This window comes from Mus musculus, chromosome 11 (assembly GCF_000001635.26).
Source record: "Mus musculus strain C57BL/6J chromosome 11, GRCm38.p6 C57BL/6J".
In the NCBI taxonomy this organism is placed as follows: domain Eukaryota; kingdom Metazoa; phylum Chordata; class Mammalia; order Rodentia; family Muridae; genus Mus; species Mus musculus.
Window position 1 is genome coordinate 45,837,627 of NC_000077.6, and position 25,706 is coordinate 45,863,332.

The following is a 25,706-nucleotide window of genomic DNA, read 5'->3' on the forward strand; positions in this document are numbered from 1 at the left end:
AAGTCTATACCAAGTGTGACTCTTTGTGGTTAAAGGGGAAAGCACCTAAGAAGAAAATGTTCCCAAAGGACGTTCCTGTTTGGAACTCTCCAGATCCTAACCTTGTTACTCTAGCACGGTTCTCATGGCGTTCTGCCTTCTTTATCACTTTCTGGAAAGATCCCATCCTCTGTGCAGTGATTATGCTTGCCCACAGTCATCTCTCTTCTTATACCAGGCAAAATATCTGTGGATTAAAAAAAAAATTCTCAAAGCTTGAATTACACAAATTAAAATAACACCCAGACATGGCAGAGGGGTTAGTATTCCAGCTGCTTGGCCTCTTTGGTGCTACTGTAACACATTTAGCAACAATTAATGAGGTTTTTTTTTTCCCATTAGATCATATTTGTATCTCCCAGAGATGAACATTTTCAGAGTCCAGTGAATCTAAAACGACCTGTCCAGGTGGGGAGAAACATCGCGAAAAGCCGCATGATGTAAGTCTTTGTCAATGAGGCAGCGAGTTCTTAGGGCTGCAACTATTTTTCAGCTCAGTGCTTCTTCCCTACAAATCAAGTTCCCTGGGGCAGACCATTTTTCCTCCCCTTAACTCCACAAGGTGGTAAATGGAGCTGATAAACGCTTAGGTCCTAAGCTTGTCACAATGTAAATTAAGGTTTTCCAGATCTTTGCTTGTTTGAGATAGGGTCTCTTGAGTTAGGGCTCACCTCAAACTCCTCACTATGAAGCCAAGAATGACCTTGGACTTCTGATCCTGCTGTGTCCACTTCCAAGTGCTAAGACTACAGGCATGCCCCACCAGGTCAAGTTTATGTGATGTCGGGGATCAAACCCAGGGCTTTATGAATGTCAGGTTAGCACTCTATCAGTTAAGCTCTTTATCCTGCCCCAGGACTCTTCCTTTTTTGTAAAGCACACTCCCTACACAGTCTAAGCAATCAATAAAGGCTGTGGGTGAGGTGCTCCGTAGTTACATTCTAATCCAGACACCAAAAGCATTTATTGAGGGTTGCCCAAGGGCCTGGTTGCTATTAAACAATGTATAACTACCTTCTTTGAGTCAAATACCAGGCCTTGGCCTTTGCCCAGATAAGTGGTAAGAAACCTCATGTTAATGTTTTATTGGGGTAAACATTGCTTGTGGTTGGTCCCCAACAGGGATAAATCACTTACTGTAAACGAGTCAAAGACCATTTTTTTTTCCTTGAATGAAAGTAACTCGTAAATTGTTCAGAGTGGCTGGAACAACAAGTGTTCTGATGCACACTTACACACACTCACTCCCCAGTTACATTCTAATAATTCTGAATAGTGATTAGAGTTGGCGTTGTTACCTGCATTTAGCAGACCAGGAAATTGAGAAGCTATGTGAGAGCCAGGTGACTGGGCAAGATCATTCAGCCAGTTAACCAAAGAGCAACACTTGCTTTCTGGCATCCTAGTCCAAATCTTGCCAGAGCATTAAGTTTGCTTTCTTTATGTTGTAAAATATTTTACAATTGTCCCCCTTTTAAACCCTACTCCATCCTCATAAACACACTATGTGTAAGTACTCTTATTTCCCTACCCAACAGATAAGGGAAATTTGAAGTTATTTACCCACATGCCCTATAGAAGCTTACCCTTCTGGTGTTTCAGTGTGTTTGGTACAGTATTACTCAAGATTACAAGTCCCAGAACCACTTCTGAAACAAATGGCCTTAGAGTAGGAAAGGACAACGGTTTTTGAGATAACCTACAAGCTGGCAATCACTCATGTTATTATCATTGATACTGGGAATCGTTTCTGAGCAGGATCGATTCATTTTCAGCAAGGCACCAAAACAGATCATCCAAGGAAAGAATAATCTATTCAGTAAATGGTGCTGGGACACCTGGCTATCTCCCAGCAAAAAGAATACAAGTTTGGAGCCCCCTCTTCTACTGAAATCTAGTAAGTAGCAGTGCATGCTTATAAACCTCATACTCTAGAGGCAGAGGCAGGCGAATTGCAAGTTTGAGACCGATCTAGACTATATAGCAAGATATTTTCCAAAGAAAAAAGAAGAGGAAAAGGAGAAGGAAAAATAGAAAAGTCACTGAAATGGATCATCTGAATGTAAGAACTAAATCTATGAAACTCTGGAAAGAAAATGTAGGCCTTAGATAAGACAACAGATTTTTACATATGTCATCAAGAACATAAATACCTGGGGGATCAACATGGCTCGATGGTGCAGCGTGTGCCTAGGAAGCACAACACCCTGGCTTTGATTCCTAACACTGCATCAAATAAGCATGGTGCCACATGCCTATCTATAATCCCAGCATTCCTAGCATTCAGAAGGTAGAAGCAGGAAGATAAGACATTCAAGCCATCCTTGAGAATTGGAGCTAGCTTAGGCTAACGACTTAGACGAGACAGACGAGAATCAGTTCTATCCTTCTGTCCTTCTGTCATGGGAATCTTAAAGATCAGACGTAGACTGGTGATAGGCACCTTTACCTGCTAAGCCATCTTGCCAGCCCGGTGTTAGTTTTTAGAACAAGAAACTTACACGGCATGATCTCAGACCAACTTATGTGCAGACATGTTTTTTACACCTGTGCAGACAGCATAAAGGGTGGGAAAATCCAATGAGTTTTAAACAAAATTGCTAAAGAAGGAGAAAAGATGAACTTCTCTTTTATGAGGTTTTTGGATCATTCTGATTTTTAAAGTGACTGCACGGGTACTTTTCCTTTTAATTCTCCTATTCCCACAATTCTTTCTACCTCACTTCAGGAAACCACAGTTTTTTCACCTCATCTTTTCCTGTTCTAGCATTTCAAAAGAATAGAATCATGTTTAGTGCACAAGGGCTTTTGCTCACTGTTAGCCCAGGATGTTGCCCATCTTAGTAATTATTCATTTCTCTTGCTGAGTCAGAATTCACGCAAATGATGTAAGCCAGGCAGTTCATTGAAACCCTGTTGCTGCACATTTCGGGTTTCTGCTATTATGAGTAAAGCTGCTAAGAACATTTTTTTCCACAATATTTTTATGTATCTTTTTGATCTTTTGGCTAAATACTAAGAGTTGAATCTCTGAGTTAAAGGATAGATGGAGGACACATGAGTTTGTTATAGTTACTATTAAGATAATGAATAGACTCTTTTATAGAGGGAAAAGGGCTAAGGCCTCAGGTTGTAGTTTAGTTTGTTAAGTGCTCATCCAGCATGCAGGAAACCCTGGGTTCCATTCACAACAGAGCAGAAACTGACTGTCATAGCACCTGCCTATAAGCATAGCACTCAGGTGACAGGCAGGGATATTAAAAGTTCAAGGTCCTCAGCTCCATAGAGAGTTCTAGGCCAGCCTGGGCTACATGCTACCCTGTCTCAAAAACCAATTTTTGTGAAGGGAAAGAGTCTGCATTAAGGCTGTCGACTATTGTAATGTGTAATAAAATAATCCATCCGTTTCTCCATTTGGTTTTCTCCCATTAGGTATTTGGTTCTCTCAGATCTTCACTTTCCTGGCCAAGTCCATGTCTCAACAGTCTCTGGGGTGAATCATGGAAAAAGGACATTCCCACTGGTAATCTTGCCTGAGAGAAATTAAGTTTCACTAAAAGATTCAACTCATGGTTGGAAACACTGCCAGCACACCAGAAAAGCAGCTTCACTGCAGAGACCAAGGCAAGTTGAACAATGCACAAATGCTTAAATTCTATAATCATGGGGTGTCGCCAGAACGCATACTTAGCATTAACAAGAAAGAACAAAGGAATAGGTTCTGGGACCAGTGAAATCAACGCATTAAGAAGCAGCCTCACCTCTGGGAGGGTCTGTATATACAGTGTGAACCAAGCCTTGGCAGCTCTCCCCATCCAAAGAGCTACAAAAATCCAGCTGACGGCATGAAGACACATTCTAAAGAAGTACTGAGTTAGGAAATTAAAAAAGAAAAAAAAAAAAGAAAGAAAGAAAAAAGAAGGACTGCGACTGCATGAAGATAAATGTGATGTAAGTGAAAGCAAAAAAGAAAATGGATACCACAGACAATGGGGGAAAGGATGTGGATGGTGACAGGCTACAGTGGTGCCTGTTGAGTGGGTGACCCACACCATCACCGCTTGTCCCAGTAGCTGGCCTTGAGTCCTGACCCGGAGCAAAACCACAGAAGCATTCGTCCATCCAGAGGTGGGGACTAGGAAGGAACACCTGAAGGGTTAAGGTTGGACTCTGTCATGGAAAACAACTTTAGGTTTTCTGCTGCTAGTAACATGACCCCGTTTACAACCCAGGAAAGGTTATGGGTGCCCAGACCAAGAGGCGCTTGCAAATCCTTCAAAAACTCTAGAGAGATGACTCTGGTTAATATCTGCATCAGAGAAGAAAAGCCAGACATCTCTCCCTACCCACATCTAGAAGCAGGAGAGGAATACAAGTTTTCCAAGGAGCCTGAAATATGTGAGGTAGGGGGTGGGGCAGAGGGGACTCTTAGAACTGTAGATCCATGAAAGCTATGAGAAGCCTTCTGAAAGGGAATGTAGGCTCCACGGCAGTTCAAGAAGTAATGACAGAGAGAGGTGTTAAAAGAAACAGGAGACTCAGTTGGTAGAATGCTTGCCTAGTATGCATGATACCCTGGGTTTGAACCCCAGCCCTTCACAACAGGGCAGATTGATGCATATCTATAATCCCAATACTTGGGTGGTAGAGTTGGAGGGTTCACAAGTTCAAAGGCATCTTTGGCTACATACCTATAATCCTAGCATTCGGGAGTCTGTGGCAGGAGGATTTGGGTCTTAGGGCCAGCTGGGACTACAAAAAAAAAAATTATTAAAAACAGCAAGTCCTTAATTTGACATGCAAAGCCCTCCATGCCAGGATAAAGGCAACAAGGCTCACTGGGCGAAATGTGTGCTTGTCAAGGCTGACAATCTGTGTTAAATTCCTGGAACCCATGCGAAGGTTGAAGTAGAGAGCCCACCCCACAGAGTTATCCTCTGACTTCTACATGTATGGCAGGGCATTGCATGGCATGCACCCACTCATACACATACAAAAAAGTTTTTAAATGCCCTTTTAAAAAGTCTCCAGGACTGGAGATATGGATTAGCAGTTAAGAGTGTGTACTGTTGTTCTTCCAATGGACCCAGGTTTAAATCCTAGCACCCACATCAGGCAACTTACAACTATCTGTGACTTCAGCTCATCTGGCCTCTGTGGGTACCACACTAGTGGGCACATACAACTTAACAAACAAAAGAAAGACTTTTCAAAAATATACCAAGTTGTGATTCTTATATTCAGAGTATGAGAAGAGTTTGGAAGCATGGCTAAAACCCTAAGAAGAGGCAACTCACAGTAAGGTGGGCAGAGTGAGTGTGGTGGTTTGAATATGCTTGGCCCATAGGGAGTAGCACTATTTGGAGGTGTGGCCTTGTTGGAGAAGTGTGTCACTGTGGGGGTGGGCTTTGAAAAGCCTTCCTCCTAGCTGCCTGGAAATCAGTCTTTCTGGTTGTCTTGGGAACAGGATGAGGAACTTTCAGCTCCTTCTTCTCCAGTACCATCTCTGCAGGACACTGCCTTGACTCCTGCCTTGGTGACAGTGGAGTGAAGCTCTGAACCTGTTAGCCAGGCCCAGTGAAAGGTCGTCCTTTATAAGAGTTGCTTTAGTCATGGTGTCTCTTCACGGCAAGGGAAACCCAACATTTAGAAACTTAGAAACTAAGATGACAGTGAGAAAACCCAACATTTAGAAAAGCAGGCATAGTTCCCATCAGAGTAAAAACATTGTCCCCCAAAGCCTAAAGACTCAGGGAGAGCTAGAACCATAAGGAGCGCCACCTGTCATAATATTCCCAAAGCAGTGACAGTGTCAAACCACTCCCTCCCTTTCCCAATCTTCTGCTCTCCCTCCCCAAAATGGCAGAACCTTTGTAAGTCAGAAGCCATAATACTGTGGGCCATGAAGTCCACATAAGTCAGATGGACTCGAAACACAACCAAGGATGAGTTGAGCAAGCTAAGACCTCTCAGGTTCCCTCTCACCTCCCAAGCTCGTCTATGCCCTTCTCTCTCTCTCTTTCCACCCCTTCTCTCAGGCCCCAGCACAAACTAAGTGCCGTCCTGCCTGAGGCCTTGACATAGACTGATCTCTCCACCTAGACAGCTCTTTCTTTCTCTCCCCTTAAAATTATCTTTCCATTCCTATTTGAAGTGTCACCCTGCCAAAAGGCCTTTTCTGGGCCTCGCCCATAGCCAATCTAAATGAAGTGCCACACAGCATTCTCACTCTGTCCTGTCCTTCATGGTCTTCACCAGAGCTTGGTGAGACAAATTGATTATGGCATTGGTTATTTAGTATGTAAATTCTCCCTGAGACTGAAAACTCCCTGAGAACAGGAAGTGGGCCTGGTTTTTACAGTACATTTCTTTTTTCAATGAGGTACCCAAATAAATATTTATTGCAAGAGTTAATGAGCCTCCTCCACTACTCACTCTCCCACATCAACTGAGATATCTGTCTGGATATAAACAGTAATAGACCTTGTATTTAAGTGATGCCAAGTGCTTTGGTAGAATTTTTTTAAAAGATTTTTAGGGGTCTCTGTGTATGCATGTGTGAGTATAGATTCCTAGGAAGGCCAAAAGAGGGCATAGACAATTGTGAGCTTCCTAAATGGAGTTGGAAGCTAGGAACCCAACTTGAGATCTCTGGACTATTCAACCATCTTTTCATCCCCTATGGTAGAAATTTAATATATTTCAACCCATCAACTACTCACAACAACCCAGTAAGACTGAGACTCAATTTGACAATGAGGGTGCTTAGACCTGAGGGGTCTCAGATGAATTCACACAGTTCTGTGGTAGAGACCAGGTTTGACACAGGCTCATGCAGATACCACAGCTGATACTTCTGATCTTGGCACACAGCCCTGGATCATCTATCTCTCTTCAGCTTTTGTTTCTACATCTGTCACCCATATTAGACAATGTGGAGGCCCAGCAGTACCCCAAAGTTAGCTAACTAATTAAGCTAAAGACATTTGAGATTCGGTGACATTTGAGTACAGAGAGAAGCCTTCTGGAAGTCCCCCTTACCTGACTTCATTTCAGAAGACTCTGAGGAGGACGACCATAAATTCCCTTTTCAGAAAGCACAGAGACCAAGAGTACATTGACCATGAAGGTCCTTCCCTAGCTGGGGTTTTATGACCCTGGAGACAACACTAAGATCAGTCACAACTGTATAGAAAAGTATCGTCATAGACGTCCCTTCCTTAGCTCTTCTAAAAGTCCACTTATCCTGCCCACGGGTGGCTTTTCTCCCTGCTCTCTTCCCCTACTGAGTTAGAAATATGAGCCCAGATTTCTAACTGCCTCCCCCCATGTTTCTCATTGCCAGCACTCCTGTGTGTATGTGCTTGGCACATATGAACTCTTCCTGGCCAGTCTGTCCTCTCTCGGTCTCATTCACATGTCCCTGTGTAGAAAGTTGACAGTGTACAGGACAAGGGTTCCCTCCTGGACACCAAGTTTTTCAGGTGACATCTAGTACTTAATTCTACTGTGTATTACAGATGACCCACAAGTGATAGACATTGGCTATCCCAGAAAGACAACACACCTGGTGCCGATTATTTCTACCACATTCAATAGAGATGCAATCTTTGGTCACATTCATTGTTCACTAAAGGCAAGCAGTCCATCCTTTAGTCATCCTTCCATCAGACACTGCTCCACAGTGCTGAGCTCTTACCCCAGAGCATCATTCTCAAGAGGACTTGAGAGAATTCAGAAACTGGTGAAACCTCAGTTGGTTTTCTCAAGATACTTGGCCTTTTTCAGAAATCCCCTTCTTTAAAAATGAATTAGCTGGGGCTAGAGAGTTGGCTCCATGGTCAGAGGACATGGGTTCAATTCCCAATACCCACATGGCAACTCCCAACTGTCTGTAACTCTAGTCTCAGGGGATCCAACACCCTCTTCTATCTCCATAGGCATCAGACACACACACAGTACGCACATATATTCATGCAGATAAAACATTCAAACACATAAAAATGCTAATGTAAATAGATCTAGAAAAGAAAAAGAGGGCTGGAGAGATGGCTCAGTGGTTAAGAGCACTGACTGTTCTTCCAAAGGTCATGAGTTCAAATCCTAGCAACCACATGGTGGCTCACAACCATCCTTAATAAGATCTGACGCCCTTTTCTGGTGTGTCTGAAGACAGCTACAGTGTACTTAGATATAATAATAAATAAATCTTTAAAAGAAAAGAAAGAAAAAGAAACGAGCTAGCCCATGGTTTCTGATAACCACCCAAAGTCTGAGTTTGATTTGGCTGTGTAGAACAAGTTCCCATAGTCATGCTGATGCCATCCTGGCCTTCTAGAAATAAAGTTTTTGAGAAGGTAGCTTGTCCACCCTGGACTCTTCTGTTTAAGGAGGAAAAAGACATGGGGCAGCAGGAGGGAGGCACACAGGCAGCAGGCACACTGCCTCATCTATACTCCTATTCAGGCCTGCCTTCTCCCTGCAGCATACCATCTTGCTTTCTAAGGAGACCCATCTGAGCCCCACTGAGCGCCTGAGTGCACCAAAGGGGATTGAGTTTCAGCCAGGAAGAGCTCATATCAGCAGAACAGGCAGTTAGCGAGAGCAAGTCTGAGTAGTCAATTTGCCTGCTGTCTACATGGCAACGGGCAGTGGGCACAGGCATTCACATCTTTCTTGAAGTCTCTTACTATTATTCCTCCTGCCTTTCTTTTTATTTTTGCTCTTCCTGCCCTGGCTGTCTTTAGAAGTCACACAGCTAGGAAGAATGAAACAGTAAAACCTAGTCTAGGGCATTCCCAGCTCTGGCAAAAACAAACAAACAAAGAAAAGAAAATTACTTAGGTTTTGTTTTGCTTGGTCTGAAAAAGCAGAGTCCCTAACTTCAACTTCAGTGGCTGCCTTTGTCAGCATCAGAGTTCCCCAGTGGTATGGCTCTATTAGAGTTGCCCCCTCCTTAAATTCAGCTGTGAGAAGGAGGGAAGTATGCGAGCCACACCAAAACCATCAGTTATCCCTGGAGGTGATTAGCCTTGATGGATACATGGTCCAAACTGGGCTGGTCAGAATCATCATCCCTAAAGTTGCCCTCCTGGATGAGACAAAGTTACCTGCTTCCACCAAGTGTGATTAATGGGAAACAAATGCTAACTACCCCTCACAAGGAGCTAAGCCATCTTCTTCTCAACTATGAGATGCCTATTTGCATCCAGGTAAAATGAAAATCAGAATGAGAAAATTTTGACAATACTTATTACGTGTCCAAAGCTTGTGTCTCAGTTCCTAATGATTTTTGTTTGTTTGTTTGTTTTTTGGTTTTTGGAGACAGGGTTTCTCTGTGTAGCCCTGGCTGTCCTGGAACTCACTCTGTAGACCAGGGTGGCCTGGAACTCAGGAATCTGCCTGCCTCTGCCTCCCAAGTGCTGGGATCAAAGGTGTGCGCCACCATGCCCGGTACGATTCTAATTTTAAATCCAGCCAACCTGACTCCAAGTCTCAGAATTTCAGTCAATAACTATTTTATTTTATTTTTTAAATTATTTTGAGACAGAAACTCTCTATGCAGCCCTGGCAGAGATCCACCCAGTTCAACCTCCCAAGAGCTGGGTCTGAAGGTGCATACCACAATACCCAGCTATTTAGTTCACAACTCTTCTGCCACACTTTTAACCAAATTCTTCCTAGTTGATTATATAGCCACTCATGATAGTCTATATAAATGGTGCCCCAGGGGTTGCACAATCTGTAATCCACCTGGCTTCTTGTGGCAGCCCACACAGCACATTTAGAAAGAAAGTATTCTTCCTTCTAAAGAGGACGACAACTCAGCTGTCATCGAAATCAAGAGTCAGGACCCAAATACAGAAAGCCGAGATGTGCAATTTTACTTTCTGGGTCAGTCTGGGAACTATAAACAAGAAGCTAAGAGGGAACTAGTGATGTAGACGTTTATGAGGTGGGTAGGAAAGAAAATAAGAATTCAGAGTAGGAACAGGTGGCTAGAGTTTCAAGCCCCAAGGCAGTCCTGCCAGCTGTGAAGGAAGAGAAGGAAGCGAGTGGGCACGTGAACAGGCATTGCAACCAAGCTCGGATTGCCCGGGAGTGGGGGAAGTGGGTGGGACACTGGGCGAAACCACTTTCTGCACACTTTGAACATGAACATAGTTGGTCCTAGAAGAGAGGCCATTAGAAGGTGTCAGTAGTGACAATTTTGGAATTTTGGTTTCTTTTACAGAAATGTTATAAAAATGGGCTTTCGTGTTACTCCCAGGTGTGGGGATGAGGGGCTGCTTCGGACTGTCTGCAGCAGCTGGCCGATTTGCCTCATCAAAGTCAGAGGCATGACTCCGCCAGCTGCATATAGTTTTTGTTATTGTGTGACGTTTTACATTCTGGGAACTTTTCAGATGATATATAAATGCTAGGCTCCCAAGAGGTGGGGTTGTTGGTTGTTGGCCGGTCATGGGGTGTGTGTGTGGTTGGGTTGGGGATTAGTTGTGGTTCATTAGTAGTTTGTGCTCAAAGAAGAAACAAAGGAAAGAAGTTAGATTCAGGGATTCGCTCTCACTCTCGATCTGTGTGTGTGTGTGTGTGTGTGTGTGTGTGTGTGTGTGTGTGCGCGTGTGCGCGCGCGCGTGTGTGTGTGTGTGTCCCCTATGTCTTTGTTTCTCTTCCATCTAATGATAGGCAGTGAAACCAGGGGTGATAAAGAGTAGGAAATAGAAGAACCCACAGTCTAGCAAAGGCCGACTAGAAGTGTCAGCTGACCACACACCTTGCAATTGGTCCTTTTTTTTTTTTTTTTTTTTTTTTGCGTGGTTTGTTGTTGTTTGCTTTTTGGTCTGTTTATTTGCTTGCTTTGTTTACTTTTTGTTTTCATTTCGAATTACCATACCATCCGTTTCTCTTTCTTTTCTGAGTGTTCTGCCCAAATGTATATTTATGCACCACTTGTGTGCATAGCGCCCAGGGGAGCCAGAAAACAGCATTAGAACCCAATGAACTGAAGTTATAGAGTGTTGTAAGCTAGCCTGGTCCTCTGGAAGAGCAGCCAGTGCTCTTAGCTGCTGAAAACCCTCCTTTTTTTTTTTTTTTGAGGCAGCATGTCTTTCTGTAGCTCAGGTTGTCCTGAAACACAGTATATAGTGGTCCTCCTGATTGAGTCCCCAGATGTAGCATTACAAGTGTGAGCCACCATGCTCCACCCACCCGGTCCTCTTGGAAGTCTGGATAGTGCTGAAGCAGGCAAGCATGCAAGAGTCTAGGAACCTGGGAGTCTTCTAAATTTGAGTTATGCACACACCGCTCTTCAAATAATTCACTTGGCTGCCTATCTCCCTTACCTGCATGTACCACAAACACAAACCCCTCTCTGAACAATGCACCTAGAAACCTTAAGATCCCACCTACATCTAACCACTCATATCCTCCCCGGAACAATGGAGTGAATTTCTCTTCACTTAACAACAATTGAACCCAGACAATTTTCTGTCCAACTATAATCCCAATGTGTAAAAACCAGAAATGCTAATCCAGCCTGAAGTGTGTTTGGGTGTGTGAACAATAAGGCAAAATTATGTCTTCAAATGACCTTTGGGGGACAGTCACCTATTTATCATCTTATGCCTATGCATAATTGGGAAGGAACATGTGCAGCATAACGATGATCCTAAGACTTCATCTATTAATCAGAACAGGCCACTGCTCCCATTACTTTCTTTAGCCACCAAACCCCGCCTCCTAAACTCCCTGAGAGGGAGTGTCAAGCATGAATCAGAGTCCTGAAGTCCTTCACTCTCATAGCCCGCTGCTGCCTAGCAGTGTATTCTAATCTTTTCTATCACTTTGCTTTAAATGAAGTTTTCTTGATGCTTTGAAAATCAGTGTAAGCCCTTATTTTACTTATTTGAATAAGAAGCTAGGAACCTGGGAATCCGAGATCCCAACTGTGATCTTTGGTAAAAGTGTTGTCCCATGGCTGCCATATTGGGCTCCGTGAATAGAACCTCTCCTAGGAACCATTTGAGAGCCAACCACCTGGACTAGGCAGTAGGTGTCCATTGTCTGTGACTGCTCATGGCATGCAACAGAGCTGAGTATGTTGGCTTTCAAAGCACATAATAGTTTAGTCTTACTTCAAAGCGTTGGTTCAGTTAGTGAAAAATATATTTTCCTGAGGAGGGATGGGCAAGGCACCTTCTCATTTATTTTTCTATCCTGGACATTTAAGTCGCTATAAAGAAGTTACTGTGGAAACTGCTCCCAAACTTGCATGATAAAAAGGTAAAAATGGAGCACTCAGCTGATATGCAAATGATTAATCTCAGGAGACCACCTTTTAAACAAACTCCCTTTGGGGAGCTCTCTCGAGTGACAGCTGGGCAGGAAGGGTTCTAGATGGCCCCAGTGGGCTGTAAACATGCCACAGGTGACACCTCAGATGAAGTCTGATTGAGAGTATCAGATGCTCACATTGTGCTTGGTGGTTAAATGTTGAGGCCAGCTGTGCACTGCCCAGGGTATGGACACTGCTTGTTTTGTGCCGAGTTCATTCTGCAGGTGTCCTCATGACTGGCCTGTCTGAAAGTTAACTTGTTGAGCTCTTATTGATGCAAAGCAGTTTCTCTTATCTGCCCTGGCCGCATTCCTGCCTTTGAACCTTGGGCTGGACAATACTTTCAAGAGGAAAATTACACTTTTTTTTTTTTTTTTGAAAGCTCTGGTTCTCCAATTACCTCTGCACCCCTTTGCCTCCTTTCCCAACCTATGGCTCCAACTGACTTAGCTTGATCTCTAGAGCCCCTATCTTAAGGAATATGTGAGTCAGCTTTGTTTTGGTTTCTGCACTCTGAGGTTCTCAGTTTTGTTTGCTTCTTTTTCGGGACCATACTGGAGTGCTTTCAAAGCTGCTTCCAATAACCAAGTAAATGCAAACTGACGTCTTGACTAAAGGATCTGGAATAAGAGGGCCTGGGTCTTGGCTATTTACAGCCACTGTTTGCCCTTCGTTGTGAATCTTACTTGTCTTGTGTTCCCTCCCCCAATCATTCTTTTCTTGATCTTCTTAGGGCCAGTTCCTTTGTATTGTTCCAGTTTTAGCATACATTCAATCTCCTCAAAGAGCCCTGAATATTCTGCTGTTTTTCCTCTGACATTGTTGTCTGTAACATTATGTTCTTGGTTTTGACAAGCACTTATTCTCTCTAATTAAATATTTTCTTGATTGTTATGTCCCTCCTCCAGTGACCTTTAAGCTCCCAGGGAACTTGAGCCCCAGCTGTAGTCCTCGCTTGTAACACCCTGAAGATGCTCAGTAAATAGTGGCAGAATTATTTTTTAATTAAAAAAATGTATATGTATAAATACATATATATTTACATATATAACTTTATTTTAACATTTAAGTAATTTTTATTTTATTTCTTTACAAATAAATAACATTTAATTAAAGGTTTTAATTATAACTTAAAAATTAAGGTCTTATTGTGTAACCCTGGCTGACCTGGAACTTCTGATGTAAACTAGACTGTCCTCAAACGCATTGAGATTCGCCTGCCTCTGCCTTCTGAGTGCTAGGATTAAAGCAGTCTGCAACCAGGGCAGGTAAAACTTATAAAAATTAAGGAATTGCCTAAAACAAAATGTAGTATTACTTCAAGTTTTATCACAAGTTTTGACTGACATATTAAGTGAAAAACCTGATCAGTGGAAATTACTTTAGCAGATCTCAAAAATTATGTATGCTTTTAGAAACCAAAGCCACAGAGTTCTTGGGTATATCACATAAAACACATATAGGTATGCTGTGTATGAGTACTGGTGGCTTTCTGGTTTCCCAACTAATGTGAACTAAGTTTCTGAGGCTTGTTACAAACTATCTTAACGAGGGTACTAGGTAGCTGTCTACAGATAAAATCATTGTATCATAAAACTAGAGTGGGGAAGGATTTAGAATAAAATTCTACACTGGTCAGGGCTGGAATCCCAGGTTCAGTGATGTATAGACGCCTATATGTTTGGAAGCAAATGCAGAAACACGTGCGTAGATGAAGAACACGCACGCCAATCACACTCTGTAATCGTGCTTAGCATCAATGTGTACATCTGAAGAAGGTGAGCGCGAGTAAGTCTTGCAACTGTTGTGATGGCAATCACGCGGAGGCTGTGTCAGAGGTCCCCAAACCGCAGCGATCTCAGCCCTCTCACGCTCCGGGGGCGCAGGGCGCGGACTACAATTCCCGGCGTGCGGCGCGCGGCGCGGGCGGAAAGCCGGCCACTTCCGCCCCACGCAGCGCCGGTGCGGCCGCGTCTCGACGTGTCACTGGCGGCGCCGTGGCTGTGGCCGGGAGAAGGAGCTCCGGCTAGGGAGAGTTCGCGGCGGTGGGTGGCGGCGGCGACCCGGACCTGGACCAGCCCCGGCGCGGAGGCGTCCCGGGGTCCGTGGAGAGTGGCGGCGGGCGGCGGCGGGCCGGGCCGCGCGGGGCGCGATGCTGAACATGTGGAAGGTGCGGGAGCTGGTGGACAAAGCGTGAGTATCGGGGGGCAGTTGCGGCCGGCCCCGCGGCGGGGGCGGGGAGCGTGCGCACGGTGGTCCAGCGCGCGGGGACACGCGGCACGCCCCCCCGCCCTGCGGCCTGGTGAAGGCGGCGGCCGCGGCGGGCCTGGGCCTCGGTCTCCGAGCCTCTGGCGGCTCAAAACCCCCCTCCCTGCTCCGGTCTCTGCTCCCCGGGACGTCCTCACCGCGCCCCTACCCCGCGCCGGGCAGACAGATGCTTTGATCGTCGTACCCAGCTTGGAGTTTGGCCTCCTGGACACCAGGCCCGGCTTGGGGGCGAGGGGACGCGTGCTCCCGTCCCCGGTAACCCCCGTGGTGTAATTCGGAGACACCTTAGGCCTGGCCTGGTATGCCCTTTACCTTGGTAGACACCTTTGAATTTCTAGTGAACCTGCAGTGGAGTGAGTGGGAGGTGTAACAAGTGGTCACTGTGGACAGGCTGGAGTTGCTCAAGAGGAGACTCGCCCTTCGGGTTTGTCACACTAAGTGAAAGCAGATGACCAGACAACTTTCCGTGACTGTTTTCCTCTAACTTTACCACTACACTTCCTTTTGGGGTGGGCAATCATGTAAATAAAAATTACTCTAAAGGGTGAAGGAAAAGAAAAAAAGCCCAGTTTATATCCTGTTGACCTGTTTTTAACTCCTTTCAGAGTAAAATAACTCAGTGCTTTTAGTATACTCAGAAACCCTTAGCACTTTAAGTTGAGCATATCGAAAATAACAGTAGGTCTTTTAGGTCACCAGGAAATAAGACTTTAAATATTTAACCAGCCCTCTTCCTTTTTGGGTTTTTGTGATTATGCAATAAGTGTGGTAAAGAAACAGTTCTTTTGAACCACCCACCTAACCTGAAACCAGGAAGTATAGAAGCTCTTTTTGACCCCAGAAAACAACATTCTTTAAAGCAACTTGTCTGACGCTTCTGATGGTGCTTTGCTACCAAGGAAGTGCTTAAGGAGTACCGTTTTCAGAACCGAAAGAGCTAAGTTCTTAACTTTGTAGAATTCCCGTCTTCTCCAGTTCAGGATGAAGATCATTGCGGCCCTCTTAGTCCATGAGGGTGAAGAGCCAGGGGCTTCCGTTTCCTTAGGATGATTTGTGATACAACACGTTCCTGTCTGTGCTTCTGAAGAGAACAATTTTCCCACTGACTTTGGAGGAAGAGAAACCTCACTGAGAAGCTGCGAGTCTGAAAAGATTTTGCTTTGGTGGTTTTAGTATTCAGTTTTCCCATTAAGTGTGCAGACATTTAGCTGGGACCATTTCATTACTTGTAAGCTCTGTTTTTTTGCCAAAGAGAAAAGTCATTTCTTTTACAGATCCATGGCTGTTTTCAGTGTATCATATGAGGAAGAGAATACCAGCTTAGTGTAAAAGTTGAAAGAGGTCTTAACAAAACTGCCACACCTCTGATTCCAAGACTGAATAGCTGAAGAAAATTACTAAGAAACCCACCCCCAGCTCACCCCCTACCAAGTGTGCGATACTGCAGTCTGAAGGGACAGTGAAACCAGCCTGCTGTCTTTTCTTGGTTTTGCTCAATGTGGATTATAGCCTTGAGCCAATTTACTCAAGGATGTGTAAGACTGTTGCCACCAAGAACTTTCCCAAAGCTCTTTTTGTGTACCTGACACACCGAAGTTGAAACAGGAGGCAATTTTACTGAGGAGTACTCAACAGTTGATTTTCCTCTTTAACTGGCAGGAAGGAAATTTTTTTTTTTAACTAGATATTTTCTTTATATAAATTCTTTAAAATTCTTTACAATGTAGTCATTGTACAGAACCACATACTGTTGTTACACTGTATGCTTAGAAAATCATAAGGGGGTGGAACACACTCAGAGAGTGGCTGATTGGTTTCTTAGAGGGACACAGTTATGAGGTAACTGGCAGAGGAAGAAACAGTCAAGAGATTAGCATGGGTGCCCTGGTAGATTACAAGAAAATGGTAGGAGTTCAGGTTCTGGTACTGCCTCTAACCAGCTCTGTGTGTAATTTGAGGCCGAAGAACTCCAAACTTCAGGTTTCTTATTTGTAAAATGATGGGTGTGGGCTACATACACCTTCAGATTCCTTGGGTATTTGACGGAATAAATTTCTATCAAGGAAACAACTACAAGTATATCACATTAGCAGGCACATTTTGGAAAATCATGGTCTTCCAGGGACACTTTAGTTTGAAGAGAGTGTGGTTTTGTTACAGTTGTTTATTTGCTTTTACATGATAATCAAAGAGACCTTGAGAGATAGCTTTTCTGCTAAGAGTATGTATTGCCCTTCTGGAGGACCAGGACATAATTCCCAGTGCCAGCTCACGGTCACCTCAAACTCCAGCTCCAAGTAACCCGAGGCTTCTGGCCAACATGACTACCCTCCTACCCTCTGCCACGTGTGCGGACACATCGAGCCAGCAGTGAAATGACAAACAAACAAACCTTTCTTTTTAGATGGTGATGACAGCTAAGGCTAACTCAGTGATGGAGCACTTGCTTGTGTGGCATCTAGGAGGCCCCGGGTCAATCCTAGTGCTTGTGTGGCATCTAGGAGGCCCCGGGTCAGTCCTAGTGCTTGTGTGGCATGTAGGAGGCCCGGGTCAGTCCTAGTGCTTGTGTGGCATGTAGGAGGCCCGGGTCAGTCCTAGTGCTTGTGTGGCATGTAGGAGGCCCCGGGTCAATCCTAGTGCTTGTGTGGCATGTAGGAGGCCCCGGGTCAGTCCTAGTGCTTGTGTGGCATGTAGGAGGCCCGGGTCAGTCCTAGTGCTGGAGCAGCACGCTAATTTCCTTAAAAGCTGTGCATGGTGGCACATACCTGTGATACCGGCTTTGGGAGGCAGAAGCAAGAAGAGTTCAGGGCCATTCTCTGCTCCAGAGACCCTTTGAAGCCAGCTAGGCTAAGGGGGACCCTTTCTTGTGGGGTAAAAATAAAGAACGAGGGATATAGCGCAATAGGAGAATGCTTTCCTGGTATGTGGAAGTCCTGGGTACAGCAAAGTATAAACAAAAAGATGCCAAGGAATGTTATATTTAAATGTTTAAGTAATCAATAAGTACAGCTCATGACTCAGGAAAACTAAGACAAGGTATATCCACTAGCAAATATGACTTATTTCAAAAAGGTAAATGTCCTCTTTCCAAATGTTTCTGTTCCCCAGAGCAACACTTGGGCTCTGTGTGGTGCTGTGCTCAAAAGTAAGGAGAGATTGCAAATGCTGGCCCTTGGTTGTCAGAAGCCTTCTGTGAAGTAGGGGATAGTGTCCCTTTGTGGTTGTACCTCCTGGTGGTATAAAATGGTCTAGAAAGGAACATTATGAAACAGCAGGACAGCAGATAAGGAAGACCACAGGCTCCAGAGCTTGGGCACCCATTTCCTCCCATCTTGCTAGCTGCTCACAAGGCAACTGTGTCAGGAAAGGATAAGTGAAGAAACTTGTAGCTGTAGCTAGCTAGGTGTTATCTATGACCCGAGTTCAAAACTGTAAGAAACTGGATACGTTTATAATCTGTAATCCCACACAAGGAATGACTTGAAAGTCCTGTAGCCCTAGCATTTTTCTCTGGGAGTCTGAGGGACCTGGCAAAAGTGACATGTATGGTTCTGGTACCCAGGAGCTGCTGCTGGTTCTGCAAGCCAGCTCAGCCTCTCTGTCCTCCCAGGGAGTCATGGATTTCACCAGCAGACCTGTCGTGGCACAGTTGTTTAAACAGTGCTGCCTGTGTAAGGTCAAGGCGTCTGCAGTCCATAGTCCATTTTCAGTTATTCTCTCGGTTAGCGTCCCCTCCCACCCTGAGCTGGTCGGCACCAGACATTTTCCTTCCTAGATATTTAGCTAATGTGGTAGAGCTGTGTGTACTGCTCTTGCAGGCTGACTGGCTCCATGGGAAACATGTTCTTCAGAGAACAGCATCTTCAGTTGTTGGAACAGATCGCACATTTGCTGAGACTTAGATTCCTTCTGTGGACCTCGCACAGTGAGGCCCACACTTGGCAGAGCACTTTGCTCCATCCACTGCAATGTGAACGAACACTCTTGGTTTTGCTTCCTTTCATCCCCGACTCTTGTTCTGCCTCATCTTGACCGGAAGTCTTTACTCACTTCTTGGAACTTGAAATCAAGGATAAGAAGGGGGTTGTCAGCTCTTATCTTCTGAGAACAACTGCTGCGAACCAGTTGCTGAGAAAGAATTGTGGCTGCTCAGACAATGAATTAATTATTCCCCTTTTCTTCTGCTAACAGGACACAAGCAGGTATTAAGAATTTAATTTCAGAGAAAGATGAGTTAGTTTCCCTTTTGCTAGCATTTCATCAAGTAATGTTCAGACGCTTAGGTTAGTGTTTAGCACTGCTGTCGGGTTCGCCTTAAAAGCCCTTACCTGCCTGTACCTTACCTGCCTGTACCTTACCTGCCTGTACCTTACCTGCCTGTAGCTTACCTGCCTGTAGCTTACAGTACGCATTTTACTTTCAGTTCACAAGCACTTGTGTGTGTTCACTAATGTGTCCACTGAAGCTACTTAGCTATTTTTATTTTAAGCATTGCTTACTAGTCATGCTCTTAGTTTTTACAATGTGACTCCACAGTTGTGTGTGTGTGTGTGTGTGTGCGCGCGCATGAGTACATGTGTTCCTATATTATTTTTCATACTCCTTTATGATATTTAATAATTCCTTTAAGAAGAAAAAAATGGTTAAAAAATGATAAGTTAGTTGCTAAAATGCTTAGTATTTAGGAAGCCATATTTGAAATTTTGTGTAATAAAAGCTGAAAATAAGTGCCAGTACCAAGGATCTAGCTGTGAAAAATACAATAATAAAGCCTCTGGAAGGTTTTAGAAGTTCACTGTGCTGCCTGTATTGATGTGTACTGCTTTCTTTTAGGGGTGGGAATGGGTAGGACAGTCTCCTATAGTCTAGGATGCATTTTAAAGCAAATTTCAGATACAGTATCGTGTTATCTGTTCTGTAAATGAATTTGTTCTAAAAGGAGCATGGACACAACACAAAAGAAGTTATCTTATTATTTGTGTGCCTGGTTTTTAAATTTTATGTGTGTGGGTAGGGCTTGTGTGTGTTAGTATAGCATGAAGACCAGAAGAGGATGTTGGATCCCAGGAGCTGGAATTACAGTCAGTTGTGAGCCTTTCTATGTAGGTGCTGGAGATAGAATCCTGGTCCTCTGCAAGAGCAGCAGGCACCTTTAACCACTGAACCCCACTTCTCCAGCCCTATATAATTTGTTTCTAATGTTTTGATTAGTAGATAATTTCTTCTCCAGATATGCCACTCTTCCCTTAAAAAAAATTCTCTTTCTGCTTGTTTGTTATTGAAGGGCCTAGGTTATTTGAATTTCTCTCAGTCTGAATTCTACTGCCATCATGGTATGTGAATGTCCTTGTCCCCTGTATCACCTAAAAAATGACAACTGTGTCTAGTCAACTGATAGATTCAAGCTCCAGTTTGAGGAAGCAAAACTGCTTCCTAGATTGGAAGTATATTCTTAAGACTTCTGGTATTTCTTATATACAGAGTTAACACCTTTAAGTCCCAGCTATACATTACTTTCAGGACTACATACTCTTGTCATATCCTGTGAGCTTTCTTATGCTACTTCTGTATGCTCATTGTTCTTTGCTAGCCAAAGGTATCTCTAGGTAGCACTTTCTGAATCTGGAAGCCACTGATGGATCAAAGATTAGACGTGGGCTGAAATCTTAAGACTACTACTGAGAAACAGTCCTTGTGGTGTTAGAGCAGTTCCTCTGATTCCCCATCTGTTAAATAAGACATGGTTATTTGTTTTAAAGGTTCATGGATGTTAAGCAGAAAGCCTTTTTTTTTAAAGTGATACCTACCTGCTACCTTCTTAAGTAATCTGTTGTTACTGTTTTGTTACAGTAATCACTAACACTTAGGACACTGAGTATAGTAAGAGAATAAAGATACAATAGATGATTTACTAGTCTGTAAAACCCGTGTCCTAATAATGAGCCCACTGTTCACAATGGGCTTTTTAAAAATAGGTATTTGTGTTTATACGATGTCTTTAAATGTTTGCATATATGTGTGTTCTCTGCTCTTATTCAGTTCTTGTGGAGGCCAGAAGAAAGAGGTGGGTTCTCTAGAACTGGAGTTAGAGACTATTGTGAAGTGTCACTTGTGTGCTGGGAACCAAATCTGGGTCCTCTGCAAGAGCAGCAAGTGCTCTTAATCACTAGCCATCTCCAGCCCCACCGTGGGCACTCTTTGTCTAGAACTTTTTACTTTGTCTTGTTGTTTATTTTTTATTTTCCTTATTTTATTCTTGAGAAGGTCTCCCCAGGCTAGAACTTGCTGTGTAATACCGGGTGGCCCTAACCCAGTCCTTTCACCAGTTTCCCTCTACCCTGAGTGCTGGCATTATAGGTATGTTCCACCATGCTCAGCCTTTTGTCCTAAACACTGCTGTGCATACATTGGGTTATTTTTACCAAATCATGGATGCTTTTACATGAATATTGTGAAGCATAATGCAAGAGTATTCTTTCAAAAGACATATTGAAGACTGAAGTGTTTGGAAAGACATATTGCAGTTTCCACCTGCCAGTTCCACTGTGCCATTCAGCTTGTTTTGTATTTCCGTAAGATTTAAAAAATATTGCTTATGTAAAACATTTGCTCTAAAACAAGATTTTATGAATGACAGTTGGAGCCGGCATTTCTTCCTTAAACTGGGCAGTACAATACCTCTTAAGTGTGTGGTAACAAATACACAGTTTCTCTCTCTTGAGGATTTAGTTACTGTGTATTTATCTGAATGTGTGTGCCTGCGTGAATGTGTAATTAGAGGTCAGGGGGCGTTGGGTTCCTGGAAATGAATTACAGGTGGCTGTGACCTGATGGGGTGCTGGGAGCCAGCTCTGGTTCTTTGCAAGAGCCTTAAGTGATTTTGAACTCTCTCTCCATCCCCAAAACATGATCATGTGACCTGAATGCATAGCATATGTGAAGAAAGGGCTTTCTAGGTCTGCTGTGAAATCCTTTTAAACTCAATCCTTCAATCTCAAAGTTGAATACAGGTAAAGGAATGTGACACGTTCCCATGTTGAAGCCAAAATATAGCTACATCTGAGTAGATTAAACTATTGCTTTGTTAAATACACATGATTCTGTTAGTATGCAACATAACAGTAGGTTTTGTATTTAACTTCAAAGTCTGGCAACTGATTATTTTAGAATGTCTTTTGACATTAATTTTTTGTTAATTTCTTAGTTTAGGCGAGTACTTAAGTGCGGTGTATAATTTTTTTTTTGTAATCTTTTTTTTTTTTTTTTTTTTCTTTTCTTTAAAACAAAAAAAACAGAAAGTTACTATATGACCCTGCCTGGCCTGGAACTCTGTGTAGATGAACTTGCAGAGATCAACTCCCCTTTGTCTCTCAAGTGCTTACAGGCATGAACCACCACACCCAATTATGTTTTCTTTACAACAGTCTCATGTATCCCACACTGACCCTGAACTCTCTTGAACTTAAGATCATCCTGCTTCTACCTCCCAAATACTAGGGTGACAAGGGAATGCCATCATGCTTGAATTATGCAGGGCTGGGGATTGAACCCAGGGCCCTGTGCTTGCAAGACAAGCTGTGCGTTTAGACACCCAGCCCCGTGTTTCTTGACATACACACTCTTACAGTCATTGGTCATTTTTGCAAATGCTTTTTTCGTATTTTACTTAGTTCTCATCTAGACAACTTTGTATTTTGTAGTGGAAATGACATACTTTGTAAATTCAGGTTTTTGTTGTTGCTTTGTTTAGACAGGGTCTGCATAGCTCTGGCAGTACTGGAACTTACTATGTAGCTCAGGCTGACCTTGAATTCACAGAGATCTGCCTGCCTCTGCCTCACAAGTGCTGGGATTAAAGTCATATGCTGCCACACCCAGCTAAGTTCAGTTTTATTTTATTTTTCTTGACATTTCATGCATTTTTAGCAAATCTGAAAAATAATGCATCAGATTTGCTGCTGTTTTCTGTAATTTTTCTCTAGTTTATTATTATCTTCGCTTGGTTTTGAACCAGGGCCTCATTATATATCCAGGCTGGCTGATTATGATCCTCCTGCCTCAGCCTTAGGTACTGGAATTACAGGTGTGTGCCCCGTCCGTATTTGTCTCTTTCCAGGTGGATAAAGCCAAGTGTTATTTGTATTTTACCCACCTAAATATTCTTACTTTGCCATGTATGGGCCATGTTTATGTGTGCTGTTGAATGGACTTTTGGCATGTAGTTCATTTATCACAAAGCTAAATAAAAGTTTGTAACGGGACTGGGGTGATGGGTCAGTGATTCAGTGAGTAAGGACACCTGCTGTACTGGTCTGGAGCCTGGAGTTTGACCTGTGGTACCCAGGTGGATCAGTCAAGGTTCTCTATAGTCACAGAACTTATGTATGTATGTATGTATGTATGTATGTATGTATGTAGCGGGAACTTAGTGGAATGTCTTACAGCCGCAGTCCAGCTAATCCATCAGTGGCTAGCTGTAAATGCAAAGTCCAACAATCTAGTAAGTAATTGCTCAGTCCCACAGGACTGTCTCGGCTGGCCTTCTGTAAGTGCTGGAATCCTGCAGAAGTAAGCTCCAGCCCCAGTGGAAGGGTAGATGTGCTAGCAAGGAGAAGGCAAGCAGCCAAAGAATAAAAAGCTGCCTTCTGTGTTCTTATGTAGACTTCCAGTGGAAGGTATGGCCCATATTAAAGGTATGCCTTCCCACCTCAGCATCTGAATTAAATACAACCCTGCGTCTTCCAGCCTTAAGATTTGGATCAAAGGTGTGTGTCTTCTACATCAAAGTGGGTTCACTCACTTCAAACCAAGCAGAAAACATCTCATTTCTGGATTGTAGGTCATTCCAGATATAGTCAAGATGACAAGCAAGGATGGCCATCACACCATGTAAAGGTGGAAAGCGAGAACTGACCCCACAGAATCTGCACATACACACAGGAATGTTCTCTCCCCCCTTCTCTCTCTCTCTTTCAACCTGGCATATGCACACACATCCTGCACACATACAGTAGTAGGGATGAGTCTATAAGACACTCCCTAGAGCAGCGGAGCAGTTCCTTAAAATATCCAGGCAGCTCTGCATGTGCTCGCTCACTCCTGTAACCTGGTGCTAAAGAGCCTAAGGCTGGAGAGTCATAGGTTCCAGGCTCCCTGGACTACACGGCATAGACATGTCTGCTAAAAGCAAAATACCAGTCAGTTCTGCTCAGAATCCTTCAGTGGCGTCTCGTCTCACCTCTGTGATCCGACTCTCCCTCTGACCTTATCTTCCCCCACTGCCCTGGGCTGCTGCTGTCGTTTATAACCCGAGAGCTCTCACACCAGCCCTGCCTTGCCTTCCTCTGTTTACTTGTAGTTGTCTGTTACAGTTCCTGCTCTTTTTAATTGCTAAGTGCCTGAATATCATGAGGTACAGTGGGTATTTAATAAATATTTTTAAATGAGTTTGTTAAACTTGCTAACTTGGTACCTGTGAGATTGTCCTCTGCATGAGGATACGTGTGGTAATAAAGGCAGCAGTGACTGACCATTTTTTATGTACCAAGTATAAATGCCAATTAGTGTCCGTCCATCCATCCTTCCGTCCTTCCTTTTTTCTTTTCTCTCTCTCTCTCTCTCTCTCTCTCTCTCTCTCTCTCCTTTCTCTTTCCTTTTTAAAGAATATTTTTTGGGAGGCCTAGTGAAATGGCTCAGCAGTTAAGAGCATTTGCTCTTGTAGAAGACCTGGGTTCAGTTCCAACACCCACAAGGTGGTTCACAACCATCAATAACTCCAGTTCCAAGGGATCTAAAGTACTCTTTTGACCAGGCATACATGTGGTGCACATACATACTTGCAGGCCAAACAGTCACATATAAAAAAAATCTTTCTTTAAAAATGAATATTTTTAAATTTGAGGCTAGGGAGAGGACTCAGTGTTTAAGAGCCTTTCTTGCTCCCACAAAAGACCCAAGTTCAGTTTCCAGCATCCACATAATTGTTTAACCATCTGCCACTGCAGCTCTAAGGAAGCAGATATACTTTCTCCTGGCCTCTGTGAGCATCAGAACCACATTTTTAAATTTAATCTTTAAAAGTAATAAAATCTTCTTGAAGTACCTTTTATTGTTTGGCAACTTATACATGTCTACCATGTATCTTGAGCATGTGCGCCCCGTAGTCCATGTCCCACAGGTTTAATAACCTAGTGAGGAAATTGGCTACAGAAGTCCTGGAGCATCCTGAGCTAACAAACCTGCAAAGTAGGCTAGGCTAAAATCACAGCCACCTGTTTTCAGGATGTGATCTACAGTCTTTGCTGCCCTTCCAGAGCATCACCCAACAGGCTTGGCTTGGTTATTATCCTAAAAGGGAGTTAATGGTGTAAACCTTTTGCAAATTAACACTCATCTGGAAAAAGTATTTACAAGTTTTAGAACCAGACGTGACAGTTGCCCTTTCTTCCGTGCACCTTCCACAGGAAAGAGATCTGCTGTTCTCTTGCAGTAGCCCCCACTGCCAACACATGCACACATAGCACCTGTTATGTTAGCTGACTCAAAATGGAGGGAAAACATATATTTTCATATGTGAGAGAGGAAGTCTTCACTGTGTCATGAAAGCAGTCTCTGGCATCAGTCTCAAAGACTGACGTCCCATTTGCAGGAGTTATTGCACTGCAGAGTCAGTGGTGAATTGGTGTGAATAACTCCCACAGCTCTTTAGTCTCATGTCCTTTGGATTGTGTACAACGGTCACTTTGATACGCCCATCGTGGTTTGACTGCTATCTACCTTTCCTAATGTTTCTTATGTTTAAAATGGACCACATAGAAATAGCACCTTAGATTTGTATGTACCTGACTAGGTACTGTGCTTTTCTAATAGGTTCCAAACGTTTAAATGTTACATAGTAACTGAGATAAGCTGTAGAGAGCTTACTTGTATTCAGCATACTTTAATAAGTCTTACTCAGTTTCTACTCAGAGCTCTGCAGACTACTGGACAACATGAAGCCAGACCTTAGGGTTTTTGTGGACCCTCTGGCTCTGTGAAGTTGCACATTAAAAACAAACAACGCTGT

General features: G+C 43.6%; 1 protein-coding gene and 1 long non-coding RNA gene across 5 annotated transcripts in view; both read left to right on the forward strand.

The window, feature by feature from the left end:
- F630206G17Rik (RIKEN cDNA F630206G17 gene) overlaps nucleotides 1-5,254 on the forward strand; it is a 34,798-nt gene extending 29,544 nt beyond the window's left edge. Inside the window, exons 3-4 of the long non-coding RNA NR_045876.1 lie at nucleotides 382-479; nucleotides 3,472-5,254. This is a non-coding gene — a long non-coding RNA (RIKEN cDNA F630206G17 gene). The remainder of the gene's footprint in view (nucleotides 1-381; nucleotides 480-3,471) is intronic.
- Nucleotides 5,255-14,317: 9,063 nt separating this feature from the next.
- Nucleotides 14,318-25,706, forward strand: part of Clint1 (clathrin interactor 1) — a 58,682-nt gene continuing 47,293 nt past the window's right edge. For 3 of the 4 annotated variants that reach the window (NM_001346760.2, NM_001045520.4, NM_001363484.1), the window contains exon 1: nucleotides 14,343-14,566. In NM_001346760.2, the coding sequence (NP_001333689.1) occupies nucleotides 14,526-14,566 (41 nt within the window). In that variant the 5' untranslated portion in view covers nucleotides 14,343-14,525. Of the gene's footprint in view, nucleotides 14,567-25,706 lie in introns of all 4 variants that reach the window. The other variant, XM_006532839.4, reaches the window with a different exon arrangement.